At 35.1% G+C, this 22744-nt stretch overlaps 1 protein-coding gene across 5 annotated transcripts in view; it reads left to right on the top strand.

The window, feature by feature from the left end:
• The first annotated feature begins 5838 nt into the window (after positions 1–5838).
• GABRG2 (gamma-aminobutyric acid type A receptor subunit gamma2) overlaps positions 5839–22744 on the top strand; it is a 101617-nt gene continuing 84711 nt past the window's right edge. For 3 of the 5 annotated variants that reach the window (XR_014830910.1, XM_003359825.5, XM_003134087.5), the window contains exon 1: positions 5839–6201. Coding sequence is in view for 2 of the 5 variants with exons in the window: in XM_003359825.5 (XP_003359873.1) it covers positions 6095–6201 (107 nt within the window). In the remaining 3 variants the exon portion in view is untranslated. Of the gene's footprint in view, positions 6356–22744 lie in introns of all 5 variants that reach the window. The other 2 variants (XM_085001863.1, XM_021076713.2) reach the window with 1 other exon arrangement.

Here is a 22744-nt window from a genome sequence, read left to right as displayed (position 1 = left end):
CTTCTGGCCTACACCACAGTCACAGCAATGCCAGATCCCAGCCACCTCTGCAACCTACACCACAGCTCACATATATGTGTGTGTGTTTGTGTGTGTGTGTGTGTTTAACTCCAAAATACAGTTATAGTTTTTACATTAAGAGGTCAGATGTTTTTTGGGAGTTCCGTCGTGACTCAATGGTTAACGAATCCGTCTAGGAACCATGAGGTTGTGAGTTTCATCCCTGGCCTTGCTCATTGGGTTAAAGATCCAGCATTGCCGTGAGCTGTGGTGTAGGTCGCATCCGACTAGAAGACATCTGACTTCTTTTTTTTTTTTTTTTTTGTCTTTTTGCCTTTTCTAGGGTTGCTCCTGTGGCATATGGAGGTTCCCAGGCTAGAGGTCGAATCGGAGCTGTAGCCACCAGCCTACGCCAGAGCCACAGCAATGCAGGATCTGAGCCACGTCTGTGACCTACACCACAGCTCACGGCAACAACGGATCTTTAACCCACTGAGCAAGGCCAGGGGTCAAACCCAAAACCTCATGGTTCCTAGCCAGATTCGTTAACCACTGCGCCATGATGGGAACTTCCAGATATCTTTTAGCAGAAACAATATATATATATAAATTATATCATTTCTTCACATGTTAATCATTTCAAGATTTCAGGGCTCTTCATCTGTTGCAGATCTGGGTTCCCATCTGGCGTCAATTTTGTCAGACTGAAGAATTTACCTTAGCATTATCTATATCTCATCTTTGCTGGTGACAAATTCTCTCAACCTTCATTTATGTGAAAATGTATTTTTTTCCCTTTTCACTTCTGACAGATCTATGTACTAGATATATAACTCTACGTATAATTTATTTTCAGTACTTTTAAATAGTCATCCACTATTTCCTGAACCTCACTTTTAATCAGTCAGCCATCATTATGGTATTAACCTCTAGTGATTGTAATATTTCATTTTTCTTTTTAAACTTTCAAAATTCTCATTTAATCTTTATTTATTAATTAATTAATTTATTTATTTATTTTTGTCTTTTTGCTATTTCTTGGGCCGCTCCCATGGCATATGGAGATTCCCAGGCTAGGGGTCTAATCCAAGCCATAGCCTCCAGCCCATGCCAGAGCCACAACAATGAGGGATCCGAGCCGCGTCTGCAACCTACACCACAGCTCACGGCTATGCGGGATCATTAACCCACTGAGCAAGGGCAGGGACTGAACCCGCAACCTCGTGGTTCCTAGTTGGATTCGTTAACCACTGTGCCACAACGGGAACTCCTATTTATTTATTTATTTATTTTTGTCTTTTTAAGGCCACACCATGGCACATGGAGATTTACAGGCTAGGGTTTGAATAGGAGCTGTAGCCGCTGGCCAATGCCACAGCCACGACAATGTAACAGAATCGAGACATGTCTCCAACCTACTCCACAGCTAACAGCAGCACTGGCTCCTTAACCCATGAGAGAGGCCAGGGTTCGAACCTGAATCTTCATGGATGCTAGTTAGATTTGTTTCCACTGAGCCGCAAGAGGAACTCCGTCAAAGTTCTCATTTCATCTTCAATTTTTAGGTGTGTGATTCTGAAGTTCCCAGGTTTTCATTGTGTTTACCCCACTTGTTGTCTACTAAGTTTCTTGGATCTGTATGTAATATTTTCACCAGTTTTGGAAAAATCTTTGACTAGTATTACTTTAAATATGATTCTGTCCATTCTTTCTGTCTTCTCTTTCTGCATTACTTTATCAGGAGGCTTTATACTGTCTTGGAATTTCCAGGAGCTCCATTTTTTTTCCTTCAATATGTTTCTCTGTGGTTTTTATATCGGATAATTTTTATTGACATGTTTTCAGTTTACCAATCATTACTTCTGCTGTTATTATTCAATTGCCAATCTTATTTAAAACCCACATATGAATTTTTCTTTATAAAATTCAGCTCCAGAATCTTCTATTTTGTTTTTTAAAACAATAATTTCCATTTCTCTTTTGCGAGTCCCTGCTATGTACATATTGACCACGTAAGCATTATGTCCATGTTCAAGTTCTTGAAAAAAATTGATTTAATTCCTTATTTGCTAATTGCATCTCAGATTTGGTTGGTTTACATTAAATATTATTTTTAGATGTGTTTTATTACCCTATATTTTGTATATCTTTTGATTTTTTACTATGTATCAGCCATTTTATACATTTTTTATGTATTATCAGCATTCTGATTTTTAACACTCCTTTGAAGAATGTTTATTTTTGTTCTATTAGGAGTTAAATTATTAACAAATTACCTGAATCTTGTGCAGGATTAGTTTTTTACTCTTTTCAGGTTAGTTTCAGTTTTGTCCTTAGGCTTAGAGCAAATTCTTAGTTCTAGAACAGAAGTGTTATGGTCCTTCTAGGGTTTTCAAGGAAAGTCTGAAGTACTTCCTATGACTCTCACTTGATAGAGTTGGATTCCAACTCCAAACTCAGTATCCCCTTCAGGGAATGACATTTGAAATATTGGCTCAACTTTTTTCAGTCTTACATCTTTTGTTTTCTTCTAGGCTTTTCTGCATCTCTTAGCCCGTTCCATTCAAAAACAAATCTCTAAACAAATTTGCATATGGATCTGGAGTCCTATCTTTCTGTTGTTATTTTCTTTCTGATATTTCTCCCTTAATTTGAGATACTGTGGCAGCTACAAGTCTCCCCTTAAATCTCAAACCAGTAAGATTATTGCCTCCTGTGATTCTGACTGTTCTGTACCCTTGCAATTGAGGGTTTTCCTGGGATACAAGACTTTCCAACCTAAAACCAGGGAAGTTCCAGGCAAGTAAGGAGAAATTTTAAGTGTCGTCAGGGAAAACCACAAAATCCTAGATCTCATCCAGTTCAGTTTCTTCCTTTTATGGTCAGATTTTCAGCATTTTCTGCTTTTGGTAATCTTTAGTACCTTACATAGTTGTTTATTTAGTGTCTTAACCACCACTATAAATGGCTATAAATGTTATCTGCAGGTTAGTTAGTCTACTGTATCATTACCAGAACTAGAACCTAAGTAATTTATTTTAATTCTGCCAGTGATAGGAATTTTGGTACCAACAACCAAACTGATGTATCTTGTGAGCTTATAATATACTTCTGGGTATAGTAATTATAATAGTAGTGGTATTAGTAATAATAAAAATACAATATCAAAAGTAAAAGTGAAACTTCATTGAGGGAAAATTAATCCACCAAAAAATTCACCAATATATTGACAATGCCTTGTTTGAATAAAAGGATGCAGATGGTAGTTTTTTTCTTTCTACTTTTTAATAATTTTAAAATTTTAGTGTAAATATATAGGTGTATATATACAGACATTGCAATAAAAATCTGAACGTATTTGTCAAATAATAGTTATTTTAATATGAATCAAAACATATCTTCTTAAACAAGATTAAATATAGCTGAAAAGTGATTACAAAGGAAATTACTAGTTGAAATCTCTTAAAATACTAGTGAATACATGTGTGGCAAAATCTTAGAAAATATATTAAAACGCTCTTTTTTTTTTTTTTTTTTTAAGAGAACAGCCACCAGATAGGAAAGATGCAAGAAGCAAATTGAAACTTACTAGCCAGGAATAGCACGGTTTAAAATTGCACCCAGATACTATAAATAGTAAAAATTTCCTCTATTTCTTTTACTAAGCTAGGAGGTGTTCCATTATTGAAAGAGTTTAACTTACAAGGATCATTACAGATAGGAATTAGAATTTGAATTACTGGTTTATGAATATGATAGCATGGGGGGGAGAAGCTTACATTGGAAAATAGGAAATGTGTTTGTAGAAGACAAAATTGTCACATCAGTTTATATTTGCGACTTAATGGCCTGCATATTTGTTTGGTTTGGCCTCTTTTGTATTTTAAAAATTAGGACATTGCTCATAATTCATATTCCCATTTCCTCTGTCAACTCTGACTGGGACAGAGCAGTGTCGACTGCATTCAAATGGAATATAGTCACCCTACTGTGTGTGGTTTCCACCACTTTACACACTCACAACTAGCCCTTTTCTCTCATGTATCTCACTTGCTTAGTTTTTGTAGGCATGTCAACATGTAAGCCTTGGCCTCCAAAAATATGATAAAGTGTCTTTACTAAAAACCAATATACCATTGTTAACAACCTATGCTCTTTTTGGCATAAATAGAAGGGCTCAAATTCCTCACAATACAACAAAGAATAAAAAAATTATAGGGGCTCCCTGGTGGCTCGGAAGGTTAAGGATCCAGCATTGTCACTGCTGTGTTATATGTTCAATCCCTCTCCTAGGAACTTTGGTGAGCCAAAGGTGCAGCCAAAAAAAAAAAAAAATACCAAAACAGGGATTGGCTTTTGTTCTGCCTCTAATTTAATCACCAATGAAAGAAGCCAGCTGATGTAGCACATGAATTTTGTTTTAATTGGATTTTGTTCAAATGCCATAAAATAACTGCCCAAGTTCTGAAGGCATGCAGGTTTTCAGATGTGTCTGTTAGGCTGTTTTTGCTTCAATGTCAGAATATGTCTCTTCACCCTGAAGGAAACCACCAATATTTCTGTGTTCCTAAAGTGTATTTATGGTTGCAAATGAAGTGTGGACCTACTCATTCCATGCACTATTTCTATGCCTCCTGGACTCCTTACTCAAGTCCCTACCTGAAAGACTTTGTTCTTGTAGAAAAGACACTGATTCTGAAATGGCACCATTATATTCCAGGAGGGGGTCCAATTGGTCCTTTTCACCTGTACTTCTACGTGAGCATCTTTGCTGTGGTCCCAGTTCTGCAGGAACCTTGAAACACTCCTCCATTCTCATCTTCATGATGAGGAAATGAGGTTTCTGCCACGGTGGATGAACTAGGTTGGCATAAAGGGATATCTCCCATGTGTCAGTATCCATGGTAACATTCTAGGCAAGAAAGCAGTATGCTAACACCACTCATCCACCCCAGAAACAACAGTCAGTAACAAGAGTCAAATCCTATAGAGGAAATAGAAATCTCTTTATATGGATAAATGTCCTCTTTACCCTACCTTTTGCCCAACCTCCCTTCAAAAAGCAGCCCCCTATCTTGTGGTCTGTAGCCTTTATTCATGCTGCTATTTCCATGTAGTTGTATTTTTCAACCTTCAGATACTTTGTATCTTTATATTTTCACTGGCAGTGGAGAGCAGAAAAGGGAAGAGTGAATTCTGGGGAGAATAGATTCTTCTTGTCTTTTAATTCTGTCAATGTTTTCTCCTTTCATTCAAAGTGAAAATTCATCAAAGCTGTTTTCTTACAAGATGGTTTACAGAGAAACAGCCACTCCTCCCCCACCAACTGCTCCCCCTCCCCCTGGGATGTAACCATGATTTCTGAGACTGCATGATTTTAAATAAGGGTTCTTGGACGACCTAAAGAGACAAACCTTCTGTCAATGGTGATATAGTAGATGAGCTTGCTAAAGCATCTCTTATCCCCGTGAAATGCAGCCCTAGCATTCTCTTGTGTGCAGTAAAGGGTTAAAAGGCTCTGGAAAGACACCACGCATGTGTTAATTCATGCTGCAGCAGCGGGCATCGTTTCCACTTTGACCTCAGAGTTAATCTGCATGATAGTTAATCACGCAAAGACTCTAGTATTTCTTTCAAATACACACACACAAGCATATACGCACAAAACCCTCCGCTTTCTGAAAGAAAAATCAAAACAAGGCAAACAAATAAACCTAAAATGATGGACCTGGGGGAGTGTGTGTGAGTGTGAGGGGCATGAGTATGTGTATGAGTCTGCGGGAGGTTCCCTTTCCTTATTTGTCTCCCGCGCGCCTCTCTCAGTACCCTCCCTGCCTCAATTATATTATTCCCCCAGACTTAGAAGCTGCTCCCTGAGCTGACGCTTTGATGGTATCTGCAAGCGTTTGTGCTGATCTTATTTCTGCCCCCTGAATATTAATTCTCCCGAAGCTGGTAGCAGTACAGCTCCCCAGTGACGAGACCTACTAGAGACTGGAGGGGGGAGCCACCATCAGATCGTAAGCATAATAATAATACAAAGGGGAAGGATTCTTCAGCAACCTAGAGGCTAGAGGCGAGGGGAGAAAAAAAAATGAGTTCGACAAATATATGGAGCACAGGAAGCTCAGTCTACTCGACTCCTGTATTTTCACAGAAAATGACGGTGTGGATTCTGCTCCTGCTATCGTTCTACCCAGGGTAAGAGATGCCCTTTTTGGTGTCGTTTTGTTCCAGAGATGTGGGGGGAGGGGTGGGGACAGAGGAACTAGGGAGACCACCCAGATTTAACATCCTCTTCTAGGATTTGGGGCTTTATAATTTAGAGGAATGTGAATATATGGAGCGGGAAAAGGTAAGAGGAAAGAGGAAGGTCACTTTCATTTATGTGTTTATTTATTGGGTTTTATTTACTTGTTTTAGAATGGTAAAGCCAACGTCGTAAAGATTTTGTGTTTGAGAAGTAGCGTTTTGATATTACTGCAACCTGATGTCTAGGTGGGCTGTGCTGATACATGCCGGCATTTGAGGCCATGTTGGAGGCGTTTTGGGTGGGGGTCTGGAGGAGAAAACTGCAAATGGGGTCCTGGCGCACAAGAGAGAGAGGTGTGTGGGGCGGAAGGGGGGAATCTGTTCCTGTAACCAAAGTATTGCTTGCTTCTGCATCTGGGCATTATTAAAATCAGTCAGCCAGGTTTTCTATTCAGCTCCACTGACCTGGCAGCAGACTCCCTGGTGGGCTAACATGGTTCAGCACCAGGGACAGCAGTCCTGTCAGGGCCAAATGGAAAGAGGTTTGTCTAACCCTATTGGGCAAATGTACATCTATACAGGACATCCATATAGTGCAGAGAGAAGGCCAGCGGAGCCAAGGAACATGAATGACGTCTGGGGACCCTGCTCTGAATATCCCTACCCCACCCCCCATGAGATAAGAGGGTAACCACTGGGCATGTGGTAGAGAATGTAGTTAATGCATGGAGGAATATATGTCTGGAAAAGATTGATTTTGTTGCACTGTTGAAAAATATGCTGAGCCAGGTGAATGTGATGCCAAAACTGTGAAGTTATACATTAATGTCTTAGAGCCTTGTTGCACTGAGTAGAAAAGATGGAAGGAGGAGTGATGGATTCCCCAAAACCCTGAGCAGGTGTGTGTTCTGAAGTGTTTTACACCCAAATATTTTGAACTTCATTGCACCAGAAGTAGTAGGGAAATATCCCTTCACATGTAATTCATCATTTATCTACCCACCAAAACAATCCCCTCCCACAGTGCATGTCATCAGGAATTCCATCCAAAACCAAAGAGAAGTTAGAGGGCCATTTTACTTATACTACTTGTACTCTTCTGTAATGTCACTCTGAAATAAGTATCTAAAAATATTACCCCAAACCCCCTCCTCCAAAAAGAAGAAAGAAAAAGAAAAAGAAAGAAAAGAAAGTAAAAAGAGTAAGAAGGGAAGGAAAAAATCTAGCTAGAAAAGAAATCAAGCCATTGCCCTAAGGTTTTCCTGTGAGTAGGCACTCTTATGGAGTAGTTGTAACAAAGGGAGATAAAAGTAATAGGGGTTAAACTATTATTTCATTTTATTAAAAAAATTACTGTTAACTTCTCTGGTCCTCCTTTTCTAGGGTAGGTAATGGGAGGTAGAGATTTCTGATTTAAAAAAAGAAAAAAAAAAAAGGGGGGAGAGAGAGAGAGAGACCCAAGCAAGAGGAGTAGAAGCTTCTCTTTGTGTTTTCTAACTAGAGAGAAGGGCCAGCCTAATTATTCCATCACTTTTCATACCTTCTTCCTTTACCATAAAAATAGAATATAGTTTCTTTAAGAGTGTAAGATTAAGTAGGTTTCTCAGAAGAGAGCCTTTTATTGGAAATGATTGTGTACAATACATGTTAGTGGAATACTGCAAAAACAGTGCTTTAATTAAAATTAATAAACATTATTTCCTTATTTAATGCTGTATACAACTCTTGATTTGTTTCAGAAATTAGAGAGTTTACAACTGGTTATTGATAGAAAATATTTTCATGTTCCTAACATTTATGAAACCTGTGGATTAAAATTTACTCAATACATGGGGAAATACATCTTTCCCTCCTATTTATACTCATCTTAGTAAACAACATTATAACTGAATAGATGAGGACATTATTATATATTTTTATCCCTAGTGGTTTTATTTTAACCCAAAATATGCAATTCATTATTATTTATAATAGTATCATGTTTAAGATGTCTTCTTGTTGCAAGTCTCACCTTTTCTTTCCCAGTATCACATAAAAAGTAAAATTATTGATACATTTTAATTTTCAATTTCTAACATAGTAGCATAATGAGCTTTTTAAATAGCTCTAAATAATGGGTGTTAAAGGTCATATAAACTCTCCAATAGGAAGATTTTTCCCAGTAATGACAGAGAATGGAGTCATTGCCGTTTGGTGCAGAGAATGTGATCTGAGTTTCTGTTTGCTGCACTCAAAAAAAAAAAAAAAATTTGAATGGCTGAATAGAGCTGGATGGAAATATGAGCTTTCATCTCTGAAGCTGATCCTGAAGAAGGACAAGTGACTAGAAAAACGTGGAATCCTAGGAGATATTTGAAAAAAGCTTATTGGATAAATAGTGGTAGTAGAACTACCTAGACAGTTGAAGGGAAATTAAACAAAAATAAAGAATATTAAAATTACTTTTCATTTACATAATTCCAAAGAATAATTTCCCCCCTCACTAAAATGACTAAATTCAGTAGAGTGTGTCTCTACAAAAGTAAAACAAAGAGTAATATGAAGCATTGAAATGAGAATATTAATAGTTTAACTATTCCACACATTAGAAGAGATATAATTTCTGAAATTCAAAATTATTCAAATTGCCACATGTCTTATATGTAATGCTGTCATATGAATCATTCGGGAAACTTGCTAAACTTGTATGATTATTAAATCGTGCAACCTTGTTACCTCCTGTCTTTCTAAATGGTGCACTTAGTTTTATTAGAAAAAGTAAACTCAGCATATTTGATTGCTAAGTGATGGACATATTATTTCAGATAGCCTACCCTAAGGCAAATACCTATCTGGAAAAAAAAAGAAAAAGAAAAGAAAAATACTGTTTACCCATTGTTTTCCAGAATCCAGCTGGCTACCACCCCCTAGACAAAACATCTGGATTTTAGGCAGGAATTTGAAAAGCAGCTTTTAATTTAAATTAGTTACATAACTTACACACTCAATTTAGAATAGAAAATCTCAAAATAATTTAATTATAGAATATTTCATGGTAGAGATCTGTTCTACACAATTTAAAACTTCATGTCAAGGATTTCTGCTAAAATTGGAAGAATGTTAAAACTGACTTTAGAGACTTGATCTTTGTTGTAAATACTCTGTTACTAGGGCTGTGGTTACTTCTCACCATCACAACTTCCTAGTCATTCTAAGACATATTTTCTACAGTTTAAATACGAGTAGGCTTTACTGGAATGACACATACTTGTTGAAGAGGAACAGAATTTGCCATCCCAAAATATGCTTTTCTGGCATACAGATTATTTTAGACTGATTATTTTTAAAAAACAGCAGACACACAAGAAGCTTGAAAACAGAGTGGAAGTTATCTTTTGTAAGAGATATTCATGTTTATGACGGAAATCTCCATTTTTAAGGTTAACTTTCTCCCTGTCCCAGAAAGAAGTGTTTGGCTAAATCTCTAGAAACTCAGTGATGAAGGCAGGGACTTAAATCTTTGTAACAACCACCCCCTCATTTATTATGCTTTACTTGATAACTCTCTGTACCTGGCTCCCCTGACTCCCCACATCTTTTGTTGTTTTTAGCTTGAGATAATACTTAAGGTAATGACTTGGGCAATTCGAAGGACTTTAGCTTTCCTGGGTATCTCCCATGTATACAGGAAATACACATGTGATTACATTTCTGCTTTTTTTCTCTTGTGAATCTGTCTTTTTATTACTAGAATGTCTAAACCAAGAACCTAGAAGAGTGAAAAGAAAATTATTTTTCCTCCCAAACACTGTGCTCCAAAGTACCTCTGCTAAATTCACTGATCACAGAAGACTGGTAAAAAGTTACAATTAGTGATGTTAAGGAATTGTTTGACTACCACAGGTGTCAGCATAGTTTAAATGCTTCAAGAGTCAGGATTTCCGTTGGGATGATCATATTACCTATTCAGGTAAATGTGAAAGAAAGAATTAATCCTTCTGCTACTGGGTTGTAAGAGATCCATGTGACATCCTCAAAGTCGCAATATAATAATACCAATTTCAGGCTTTCCTGAAATTCCTTGCACATATCATGGAACCAAGTTTTTAATATGTAAATAATATATAGTACAGATTTTAACTGAAGTATACAAAATTATATAATGTATGTAAAACCGTAACATATATTTATTATATATGATATGTATACATATATGTGTGTGTGTGTATATACACACTTAATATTTACTAAAATTTCTGATGTAATTGTCATTTGCCAGACTTGGAAACCAAGATTGTAGAGAGATTAAATAACTTGCTTAAAAGAAACTGATGTTTAACAAAATGACAAATATATGTTTATGTATAGATATATAATTAGCACTACACATATTTATAAACACCCCTTACCATCCTGGGGTTCCTGTCCTATGTCCATTGGAGGGGTGCCCCAAAGGAACAAAGGCATGGCTCTAACTCCAGTTTGCAGCACTAGCTGGTAATAGTTAGCAGGGAGTCACTGTAAATGTACCCATGACCTGCCAACAATGTTGATGCAGAAGGAGATTTCTCCTCTTTGTGGACGCAATTGTGAAGAACTTACCCACTACTTCACTTTGTCCCAGACCCCTCTCCGCCAGCAGGATCTCAAGAAAGATTTTCATCTCCTTGCCTTGTTTCCTGGGCTATAGCTTCTTTGATCTTAGTGTGTCTTTTGCTTACCATACTCTTTCTTTACAAATAAAAGATAATTTGGAGTTCTCTCAAAATAACTTTTAAAGTGTGTGTATATATATATGATAATGGTAACTGGTTATATTTTAGATCTGTCACTAATTATCTTCTGAATTATATTTTGTTGTTTTCTGCTGAATTTTTTGATCAGTTTCATTTTGTCAACACTGTTTTCTGATAAGGGGAGTAACTAGTCTAGATTATTAAGATACTGATCTATTTTAATTTGTGTAATAATCTGATTCTAGTTGCCGACAATAGAAGCTAGAACCTTACATGTACTCAGCCCACTGAATAACTGAAAATAGTGAATCTTCATAGTAGTGTGATTTGAGTTCTTCAATCTAAATCAAAAACTCCATATTTAAATTTATTTTGATTGAAAGTTCTAAAGATATGCTTAGAAACAATCCACTATTAAGTTGTTTTGAGTTTAAGAACATATTAAATGACATTATTTAGACTTTAGAAAAAAATATGCTTAGAATATTTTCTTAATAATTATGAGTAAATAAGGCATAGTTTCATCTGCAATTCAGTCATTACCCAGAAACTTAACTGTTACTTGGGATCTCATTTTCAAAGAAGAGACCTTGTCCTCCATTGAGAAAATTTATAGGATAACTTGCTCAATATTGTCTCACAGTTTTCCTACAAAAATTCTTAGAAAAGGGAAAGATAATATTGAAACAGCTATAATAAGTATTAAAGTAGAAATAATGTATGTGGATATCTCTGTCTTCAAAATGTAAACATTTAAAGTTGACATTTTTTATCAGCTCAACCATAGAAGCAACAACTTCTATTAACTTTGGTATGTGGAAACAATAGCAAAGTGCTTACATTTTAATTTCTAGAGGAGTAAGAAGTAACCATTTCTAGAAACTGGCACTTTTTTTTCTGAGAATATTTGCATGCACACTTTTGTTCTCTCTATAGCCTTTAAGTTAGATGAGGAAGATTCTATTTGATCTTTCTAATAGCTGTTAAAGATGAAATATGGAGCAGTTAGGGGACTTGTCCAAGTCTTTTTGAAAGCAGGATTAAGACTTCTCTAGTTATATTCTTAGCGCAATACACCACACCACTCAAATGCAGTCACCCTTTTTCTTTGTAAAAATAAGAACATACTTGAATTGTTTTGAGATATAAAAGGCTTCACCAGTTTGCTTTTCTGGGAGGACTGTTTGCTATTTATTTCTTCCATATTCTAGAAAATATGTTTCTTTCAAAATGAAATAAAAACCTCCTTTTAAGTTTCATATTAGTGGCTTAGGGTAAAAATAAAACTTAACTCCAAATCGCATTAATATGTATAGTATTATATAATAAGAGGGCAAAATATGGTAATAATTCTATATCATTATAAAATCATTATGTAACTCTATAGATAAAGTACCATGTAAATGCTAAATAAATAGCACTGATATTACACTCTCCACCCATTCATAAAGAATACCATGTGAATGCCAAATAACATAATAGTGGGGAAAACAAAGAATGCTTTTTAAGTAAAGGTCCTTTGTGAAATTGAAACCCTGCCATGAACTCAAGTTTAGTAGTAGAATCAAAGGCTATGTAGTGAGACAGATATATGCTGATATCTAGAATGTATATAGGCATATTTAAATAAAATGGCCAAAAAAACCTGAATATAATTTGTCAATATAATTTTGGTAGGAAGAAATAAATGATTCTTACTTATGTTCTTTTTTGCAGGTTAACAATCCCTTTTTATAAATTGCTTCTGAAAACACATTTAAAGTACAAAAAGGGAAACAACTCCAGATATAAACTGTACCAATGAATTTTTAATTATTCATTAAATGAATCCATGCTAGAAACTGGGTATATAATTACATGAAAGCAGAAGCCATGATGTCTGCCATCATGGAGTTTGCAGTCTCACAGGGTGCCAGGCAATGAGCAGACAAGTGTGTACGTAATTATTAAATTTTAACTCAGATAAAGGCTACACAGGAAAGTCATGGTGCTATGACAGAATATTTCAGCTTTCTAACTTGGTAAAAGTATAGGGTGGAAAAAATGAGATCCACAAACTAGCTGAAACTGATCTCCAATCATCTAATTGGCTGGTTTTAATACTTCCAAATTCTTTTCTTGGTTATAATAGCCTTCACTATTTTTGCCTTTAGTTGGAGAGGTTTTCACTTGAAAATGAGTGGTATTTTTTGGAAGAAGAAAAGTGGTGAACATTTTTTTAATGTCACAAAAAACTATTTTTCTCTACTATTAAAAAATTGGATAATAGACAAGAACTATATTAAGAACAATAAAATACATTATTTTAACACAAACTATATTTACTGATCAATGGCCAGTTAATGTGTTTTTGCTACACTCCCGCCGCACAGTAGTTCAAGTTACATGTACATAAAATTATACATATTTTCCTACCATCACCTCCAACTGAGGTATCTTTTTTGATTCTTTGTCCATCCAACTATAGTCAAACAGGGAAAAATAAAATACATGACCATCTTAAATATACATACTAATTGTGAGCTTCAATTAATCTCAGACTTGGGTACAATACAATAAAAAAATACGTATATAGTATTTAGGGGATTTTTAGAATTTAATGAAAAATACATTGTATATGGCCTATAAAAAATGTGCACAAAAGATTTTAGAGCCTCAGTAAATTTTCATTTTTTATAAATTATTTTTTGGTAAGGGAATAGATGCTTACAATTTTATGTTAATAAATTATCAATTTTTTAAGTCTTATTTACCTATTTTCTTCTAGTATCCCTCTCATCTTGTTATTAAAATAAACAAGTGTGTGTTTAGTTCATTCTAATAGCAAGATGTCCCATTCTTATGCACATACAAATCTGTGGCCTTGGATAATTCCCTTATAATATCATAGAAGAATAATTTTTCCATCTTAGAAATTAAGTGAATATATATTCTTGTTAAATTATTCCAAATGAAAGAACAAATAAGGCCACTTTATTTTTTTTAATTTTTTATTTATTTTTTGTCTTTTTAGGGTTATACCTGTGACATATGGAAGTTCCCAGGCTGGGGGTTGAATTGGAGCTGCATCTGCTGGCCTAAGCCATAGCCACAGCAATTCGTGATCTCAGCTATGTCTGCACCCTACCATAGCTCAAGGCAATGCCAAATCCTTAACCCACTGAGCAAGGCCAAGGATCGAACCTGAATCCTCATGGATGCTAGTCAGGTTCATTAATGCAGAGCCGCAATGGGAACTCCAAATGTCACTTTAAGTGTGAGCTAGCATTGAGATATTTCCTGTTTTTAATAGAAAATTAACTTCCCCTAGTATTTTTTAGTAGGGAAAGTTTAAAGTGATAATTTTTAAAGCCTCTGACAACATCTTGATGATACAGGTAAAAATTATCATTAATCAAATCATTTCCTTTTTACAGATGTGATAAATTGAGTAATAAAAAAATCATCTCCTTTTAACTTAACATTTTAAATTAAATCTCCATTCTTTTTTTAAAATTAGTTCTTAATAATTTTCCAAAAAAACTCTTGAATTTAAAACGTGTACATTTGAAATTGATTATTACTCATTCACTTCCACAACAAATTAACTACTTAAATTATTTCAATAATTACCTCATAAACTTCATAAACCCCTACTTTATCAAGTTATTAGAAAGTATAAAAATTTAGACATTTTCAGTTTATTCTACACTCAGGTAATTTTTATAAACTAAACTATCTTAGGGAAGTCCCTTAAAACTATAACCACTCTTTGCTTTGTATCTAAAGACATTTCATTGATATTGGTATATTGTAACCTGTAATATTCACCCCTAAAAATGTGGAGAGTGAATGATAACAGAAATATACCTGCGTTCAGATGCAATTAGTAATTTAGCTATCTTTGTAGTTCCTGACTGTGGCACAACCGGAGAGGCAACATCTCGCGAGTTCTGGGATGCAGGCTCCATTCTCACCCAGCACAGTGGTTAAGGATCTGGGCATTGCCACAGCTGTGGCTTAGGTCACTACTGCGGCTCAGATCTGGATCTGATTCCTGACCCAGGATCTCCATATGCTGTGGGGCGGCCAAAAAGGAAAAAAAAATTTTACTCTTTAATTTTAATTGTATGCTTTCCATTGTGAAATGATACTTAAAATATGCTAGAATTTCACCCGATTTATTGAACATGCTTATTCTGGACTTAGATAGATATGGCCTAGAAATTATGTTTCTCTTTAAACCTCACCTGTTGAATCTCTCTTCCCCACACCTGGACAGTATACAAGGTAAATCCCATATATTTTCCCTTCACCAGAGTTTATAATGATCTCATTTTCAGGTTGTAGGACTCATCAAAATTGATTCCCCTACCTCTGATTCACTTGAAATTTTTTTCTGTTCTCTGATCAGGCCTGCCTAAGATTTCTACAGCCTACTTGACACTGTTTCTTCATTTTTTTGGTTTGTTTATTATTATGCTGCTTTTGGTTTTTTCAAGACTGGGGTGAAAGGAGAGAGGACAGAAAAATTTGCAAAAACATAGTACGTATCATACTTTCTGGATGACAAATGTCTAAATGCTGAGTCATTCTTTCATGGGGGGATTGGTTGGGTTCTACGAAGACAAGCAGCTTCTTTTCTCTTCCTGGGGATCTTGAGAACTGCACAGTTCTCTAACAAATGTCCTGCTCTGTGGGGGCTGCTCCACTTCCCAAAGGTACATCCACCCTTTTTGCTCACATTGTCTTGCCAGGTAGTTTTTTCGAGATGATTTCAGCATGATTATATTTCTGACATCCATTTAGCTCAGGAGGAATGCATGAATAAAAGAATGAATGAATAAATAAAATTTATTTTATTTTCAGCGAAATTGCTTTTCAGGTTCAGAAAACGAAGGACTTTCTCTCACATTCACTCTTGGTTTGAACAATTGTTCAAACCAGCCTGTCACCTTTAGACTTTTTCTGGGAAAGAATCAGGCTACAGTCATCATTTGAACTGCTTAAATTGTGGAGAATACAGGTCAAATTAGGCTAAGAATTCTCTATCTACTCTGTTCAGACAGCAATAAGAAGCAGATGTGTAAGCGTTCTGCTTTGGGGCGAGATAGGCATTAAACACAATAGTCTCCCCTAGATAGTAGACATCTGTGAGGGGGTTTCTCGACTTCATTTTTCACTTGCCTTGAGGTAGAGTTGGAGCAAGTATCACTGTGAGGAGGGGATGTGAAACTGCACAGCTCTTTCTATGCTTCAGCCAGTAACCTTCTTCCACAAGAACGTCTCTCATTGAACCCTTAAACTTCTGTTCTATGGCCCCGAAGTGGGAAGGAAAAAGAACCCAGGACTGGCTTTTCGCTTTCTCTATCAAGTTCTGCCTCTTCTTGGCAGTCTACTGCATTTCTGTTACATGAGAATGTAACACTTCTCACCTTTTATTCTCTCCTATCTGGGACATCAGTTATGATAGCAACAAGGAAAGTGTATTTAATATTAGCTTCCCTATGCAGTGTGTTTCTTCAAAATATCCACAGCTTAATCCACTTCCCTCAAGTCTTTGATCAAATGTCGCCTTCTCAATACCTCACTGGCATTTAATGTAATACTGTAATATATTGTAATATTGCAAATGTCCCTCAACCTGGCCTCACAATTCCTCTTATTCTCTCTATGTTTTACTTTTCCTTAGAATTTACAACCTCAGTAATTAAGTAGAAAAAAATTTGATGTAGCTCGCTGATGTATTACTTTCAATTTTTATTTTTCATCTTCCTCAGCTAGAATCCAGGATTGATGAGAGCAGAGATGCTGTTTTGTCCACTGCTACACCCCACGCTTTAGGGAAGTGCATTACCCCTAATAGATATTCAGTAATTACTGTTTAAATAAATACAAACCATATGTCCTTTTCCCTGAAATTTATCTTGTCTTAAAACAGGAAGAAGAACCATTGTATCTTTTCCATAGTATCTCACTCTAAGTCTAGCATATATGGCTGCTGACCAAACCAGAAAAGCAAACAAGTCCTATAGTGTAGCTTAGTCCTAAGAGCATAAGCTATGGAGCCACATTTGACCAGAATTCATATTTCTGCCCCTGACCTTTTCTACTTGAAGGCCCTCAGTTAAATTTACTTAACTTCATCCATCCTCGGTCTCATCATATAAAAAAGCAAGGTTATTTTTCATTACTTCCTGGGATAGTCCTAGAGACACAAATAGCCTCTTCACCCATATTAAACTTGAAATTTGGGTAAAGTACGGGAGAGGGTTTTCTTACTAAAAATTCTGTAACCCTTCAGTCCCCTGCCTTAATTTGTATAAGATGAGAAAATTGAGTAGAGGTTCCTATGATTCTGGAATGTCTGTATTGTTCATTCTTTTTGGAATAATATTATAAACTTGATAATATTTCTAACACATGTGGATTATGTCCCAGTAACAATGAAATATAAGCTGACACATGGGGCTCTTTTCTGAAGACAACTTCTTTAACCATATGCAAAGAAAAGAGAACTGATATTTTTCTATTCAAGCTCATGACTTCATTTTGTGTGTGTGCTTTATGGATCTGATAATGGAGTAAAATTCAACATCATCTGTCACCTAGGTTACTGCATCAGCCACCTAAAGTTCCTTTCTGACGCCAGTTTTGCTGCCTTCTGATTCATACTCCACACAGTAGAGAGACTTTTTTCTAATAAATACTCTGTTAAATAAGGACATAATTGAGATTCAATAAACTGTTCAGAATTTAAGTGTACAGTTAGATTTTTTTCAAATGTATGCATTAGTATAACTACCACCCATATGTGCATATACATATATACATTAATTTCTGTCAACCTTGTAGGTTTTCCTGTCACTTTGAATTAATTACCCTGCTACTCCCCCTCCTTCCTTTCTCCTTGAATTCAGATTATAAATAATCTCCCAAGCAAATTCTTAATAGATGTTTAAGTATCAGTGAAATATTTCAGAGGAGTGCTGATGCACATAAAGGGGAAATTTGAAGATAGGGGCTTACACATTCTGATTTAGATGATCTGAATAGTGTCCTCAATTCCTAATTACTTGTGAATCACATTTTAATTCCCACCCATTGAGTTCCTGGCACTAGGTCACATGCAGAAGTTAGAGCATTAAACAATGCAAACAGTCCTTGATTTTGTGGAATGTATATTCTAAAATAAAGGCATGCTTTTAAAAACACTGTATTATACATACTATCATATATTGCAACCATACTTTTAAACATACTCTTGTAGGTAATGTTCTACCTTTATTTTATTTCACTTACTGCCTCTAATCTAAGGAAATTTGTATAACCAGATGCATATTTTACACTCAACCATTTTTTAAATCCACAATCCATTTGATTCTGTCCATTTTCCCTCTGAAACCAGCTAACATGGATTCTTGTTGAGCTCTAGTACACTATGTTACATGTGGAATGAGAAAAAAGGCAAAGTAGACAAACCTCCCCCTTCTTGCCTCCTACCTTCCTGCCATAAATAAATATGTATTGTGTTCTTATTGTGTACTTGTTTTGCACTGTACTAGGAAGTGGAGATAAAACAGTGAGAAAAACAGACATCCTCTTAGATGTTGCAGTCCAGGGACAGGCAGACAGTAAACAAATAAACAAATTTCAAATTGTTGTAAATAATGAAATTTCTAAGTGTGGTATGATGGAATTAAAAAAAAAAAAAGAAAAATCAGGAAAGGTCATTTCTGAGTAATGGATAAGAAGTTGAGCTTATAAGATATTTTAAAAATTTAGCCATGGGCTTTCTCATCATAGGTAACAGAAGGCACAATGGTCCTAAACTGAGAATAAACTAGATGTGGTTGAGGTTCTTAGAAAAAAGTCCAAATGGCTGTAGGACAGTGACAAAGAATGAAAAGTCAGGATATAGGATTTGAAAGACAGAAAGCTGCTTCCTGTTGGATAGCCTCACAGCCATAGTGAATATTTTGGATTAGGGGGAGTACTTCATATAATAGTACCTTTAGTTTTACTCTTATGGAAGAACTGTGCCTCTGTGATTTGGATAATGGTAGCGGTTGCAATTTACCTATCAATTTTAAATTGCTTAGCAATTAACTAACCTGTTGACTTTGAACTTCTTCAGAGTTAAATATAGTGTTGTTCTACATCTTACTACAATTATTAGGATCAAGAATTATTAATTATGCTATTATGTCAAATTAATTGAAACAGTTATTTTTTGTAGTTTATTATGGATACCATAAAATTATGTCATTTCGAAATCATTGCACTATATTTACCTAATATATTTAAACATTTATTTTTATAGAGATAGATACCTTGCATCTAAAAATTGGTGAAGGTAATTTCTTAATTCCAAATTAACACATTTGGAAGCAGTTATTTCCCTGAGTGATTTTTAAATTTTAAGAGATTCTCTTAGAGAACATTAACAAATGTACACATATTCCCTGCCCATAAAATAGGGAAGGTAATATTCCTTTTAAGAGTCTGAAAGAGTTATAAAAATCTATGTATTAAAAAAAGTACCATTTTATTAATAAAATTTTCTTTCTTCTCAGAAAATTTTTAATTTTTAGGTTCAGTTACCCTCATACTTTAGCATCAGGAAATTTCACAAAATTTTCATGTCAAAGAATATTTTGAAAAATTTCATTGATTTAGTTTACAGCATAAGAGTTTGTTTTTGTTATTAAGTTAACATCAAGCAAAACTGACCTTTATTGGTATACAGTTGTATGGATCATAGCATGCATGTAAATTCTTGTAATACAGTATCCCAAATCAGGATACTGAACAGTTCTATCAGCCCCACCCCCAAATCCCAAAGGCGCCCTCCCACTACTCGTTTGTACCCACACACTTTCCTCCACTTAACTCCTGGAACACCTGCTCTCTTATTCATCACTATACTTTTTCTTTTCAAGAACATTGTATTTGTAGAATCTTACCTCTCACTTAGCATAGTGCCTTTGAGCTTCATCTGTTAGGGAGATGTCAATAAGCACATGAAAAGAAGTTCCGTCATTATCAGCCTTCAGGTAAATGCAAATTAAAACCACAAAATGATCCTACCGCCCACTGATCAGAATAAGTAAAATAAAAACAATGCTGAAAGACCAAGTATTGATGAGGATGTAGAGCAACCAAAACTCTCATACATTGCCAGTGGAAATAAAAAAGGAGAAACAATTTGGCAACTTTGTGTAAGATTAAACATATCTCTAACATGTTACTGAACAATCTCACTCCTGTTTGCATGGGAGAATTGAAAACTTATATTCTGGAATAATAGCTTTTATACGTATCTGAGTTATTTTTCAGAAATGCTTACAAAATATGATCACATCAAATTTTCTGATAAAATGGTTTTATTTTGACTTGAGAGTGCACTCTTGATTGGATTAATCAGAAGTTTCTCATTGGTGGTGTGATCTGCTTTGATACCATTGCTGGTCATGTACCTGAGGATATTGGAAAGACTGGGAAGAATAATGATAGGGAAGTTGCGTGGAAAAGCATGGATTCTGTCTTAAGCTCATTTTTCCATTTGTGCAATAGGTTTGCCGTCTCTTCAAAAAAAAGAAAATTTGTGAAAATATAAATGATGCAAACTGGCTTTTTTTCTATTATATAAACTTTCAATTTTTCTATGACAGCAGCACGCTGCTTTATTTTTTTTATTTAAAAAATTATTTTGGAGTAAAGTTCATTTACAATGTTATATTAGTTTCAGATATTCAACAAAGTGAATCAGTTTTATGTATATATATATATATATACACACACACATACTGTATGTATATACGATACATAAACACACACATCCATTCATACATTCTTTTTTCCCATTTAAGTTATTGCAGAATATTGAGTAGATTTCCCTGTACCATACAGTAAGTCCTTATTATCTATTTTATATATGGTTGTGTGTATATGCTAATCCCATCCTCCTAATCTATCTCCTCCACACTGCCCCACACACAGGTTTCCTCCCTTTTAGTAATCATAAATTTGATTTTGAAATCTGTGAGTTCCTATTTTATAAATGTTATTTTATATCATTTTATTAGATTCCACATATAAGTGATATTGTGATATTTGTCTCTCTATCAGACTTCACTTAGTATGATAATGTCTTGGTCCATCCATGTTGTTGGAATGGCATTAGTTCATTCTTTTTTGTGACTGAGTAATATTCCATTGTATGTATGTACCACATCTTCTTTATCTATTCCTCTGTTGATGAATATTTAGGTTGCTTCCATGTCTTGGCTATTGTAAATAATGCTGTAGTGAACATAGCAGTGTGTGTATTTTTTCAAATTGTATTCTTTTCCAGGTAGATGCCCAGGAGTGAAATTGTTGGATCATATGATAGTTCTATTTTTAGTTTTTTAAGGAGTCTCCACACTGTCCTCCATAGTGGTTGAACCAATTTACATCCTTTTTCTCCACACCCTCTCCAGCATTTATTTGCAGACTTGTTAATAATGGCCATTTTGACTGGTGTGAGGTGATAACTCATTATAGTTTTGATTTGCATTTCTCTAATAATTAGTGATGTTGAGCATATTTTCATGTGTTTTTTGGCCAACTGTATGTCTTCTTTGGAGAAATGTCTATTTAGATCTTCAAACCAATTTTTAATTGTATTTTTTGTTTTTTTGATATAAAGTTGTATGAGATGTTTATGTATTTTGGAGATTAATCTCTTACTGGTCATTTCATTTGCAAATACTTTATCCCATTCTATGAGGTGTCTTTTGGGTTTTGTTTATGGTTTCCTTTGTTGTGCAAAAGCTTTTAAGTTTAATTAGGTCCCATTTGCTTATTTTTCTTTTTCTTTTCAATGCTCTAGGAAGAGGAGCAAAAAAGATATTGCGTGGTTTATGCCAGAGTGTTTCGAGTACAATTTTCTCTAGGAGTTTTATAGTATCTATCCGGTCTTACATTTGGGTCTTTTATCCATTTTGTGGATGGTATTAGAGAGTGTTCTAATTTCATTCTTTTAAACATACCTGTCCATTTTTCCCAACACCACTCTTTGAAGAAACTATTTTCTCCATTGTGTGTTCTTGCTTCCTTTGTCCTAGATTAGCAGCATGTTGATTTAAAATACCCTTAATATTAGGAGTTCCAATTTTGGCCCAACAGAAACAAACCCAACTAGTGTCCATGAGGATGCAGGTTTGATCCCTGGCTTCCCTCAGTGGGTCAAGGATGTGGCATTTCTGTGAGCTGTGGTGTAGTTTGCAGATGTGGCTCAGATCCTGCATTGCTGTGGCACAGGCTGGCAGCTACAGCTCCTATTTGACCCCTAGCTGGGGAACTTCCATATTCCAGGGCTGTGACCCTCACAGGCAAAATAAATAAATAAATAAATAAATAAACAAACACCCTTAATCTTTGAGTGAATTTAGAATGATTTCAAATTCCATTGGGAATTTCTTTAACATTGTTTCATAATTCTACAAAAAAAAAGTAAATTTGGATTTTCTAAAATACATCTATAGAACAATTACACTCACTGCTTGTATAAAACTTCAAAAAAAATTTACCACATTTTCATAAGCCAAAATGTAATAATCCCAAATTCTAAGAAAAGCATTTAGCTCATAGATATCTGTGAATAATCACATGTGAGTGGATAAATATTCAAATTCTATGATCTGAAGTATTCATAAATCCTAGTAATGTATATTTACATTACGTGGAGATAAAGATAGATTATTCATGACATGAAGGTAGGGGGCATGAGGAGGAAGGAAAATTCCAACAAC

Source organism: Sus scrofa, chromosome 16 (assembly GCF_054392235.1).
Source record: "Sus scrofa isolate SSC_HxYL_T2T_F1_AM1 chromosome 16, Sscrofa_HxYL_maternal_Yorkshire_Landrace_v2.0, whole genome shotgun sequence".
NCBI lineage: Eukaryota > Metazoa > Chordata > Mammalia > Artiodactyla > Suidae > Sus > Sus scrofa.
This window is presented reverse-complemented; position numbering and strand designations above follow the sequence as displayed.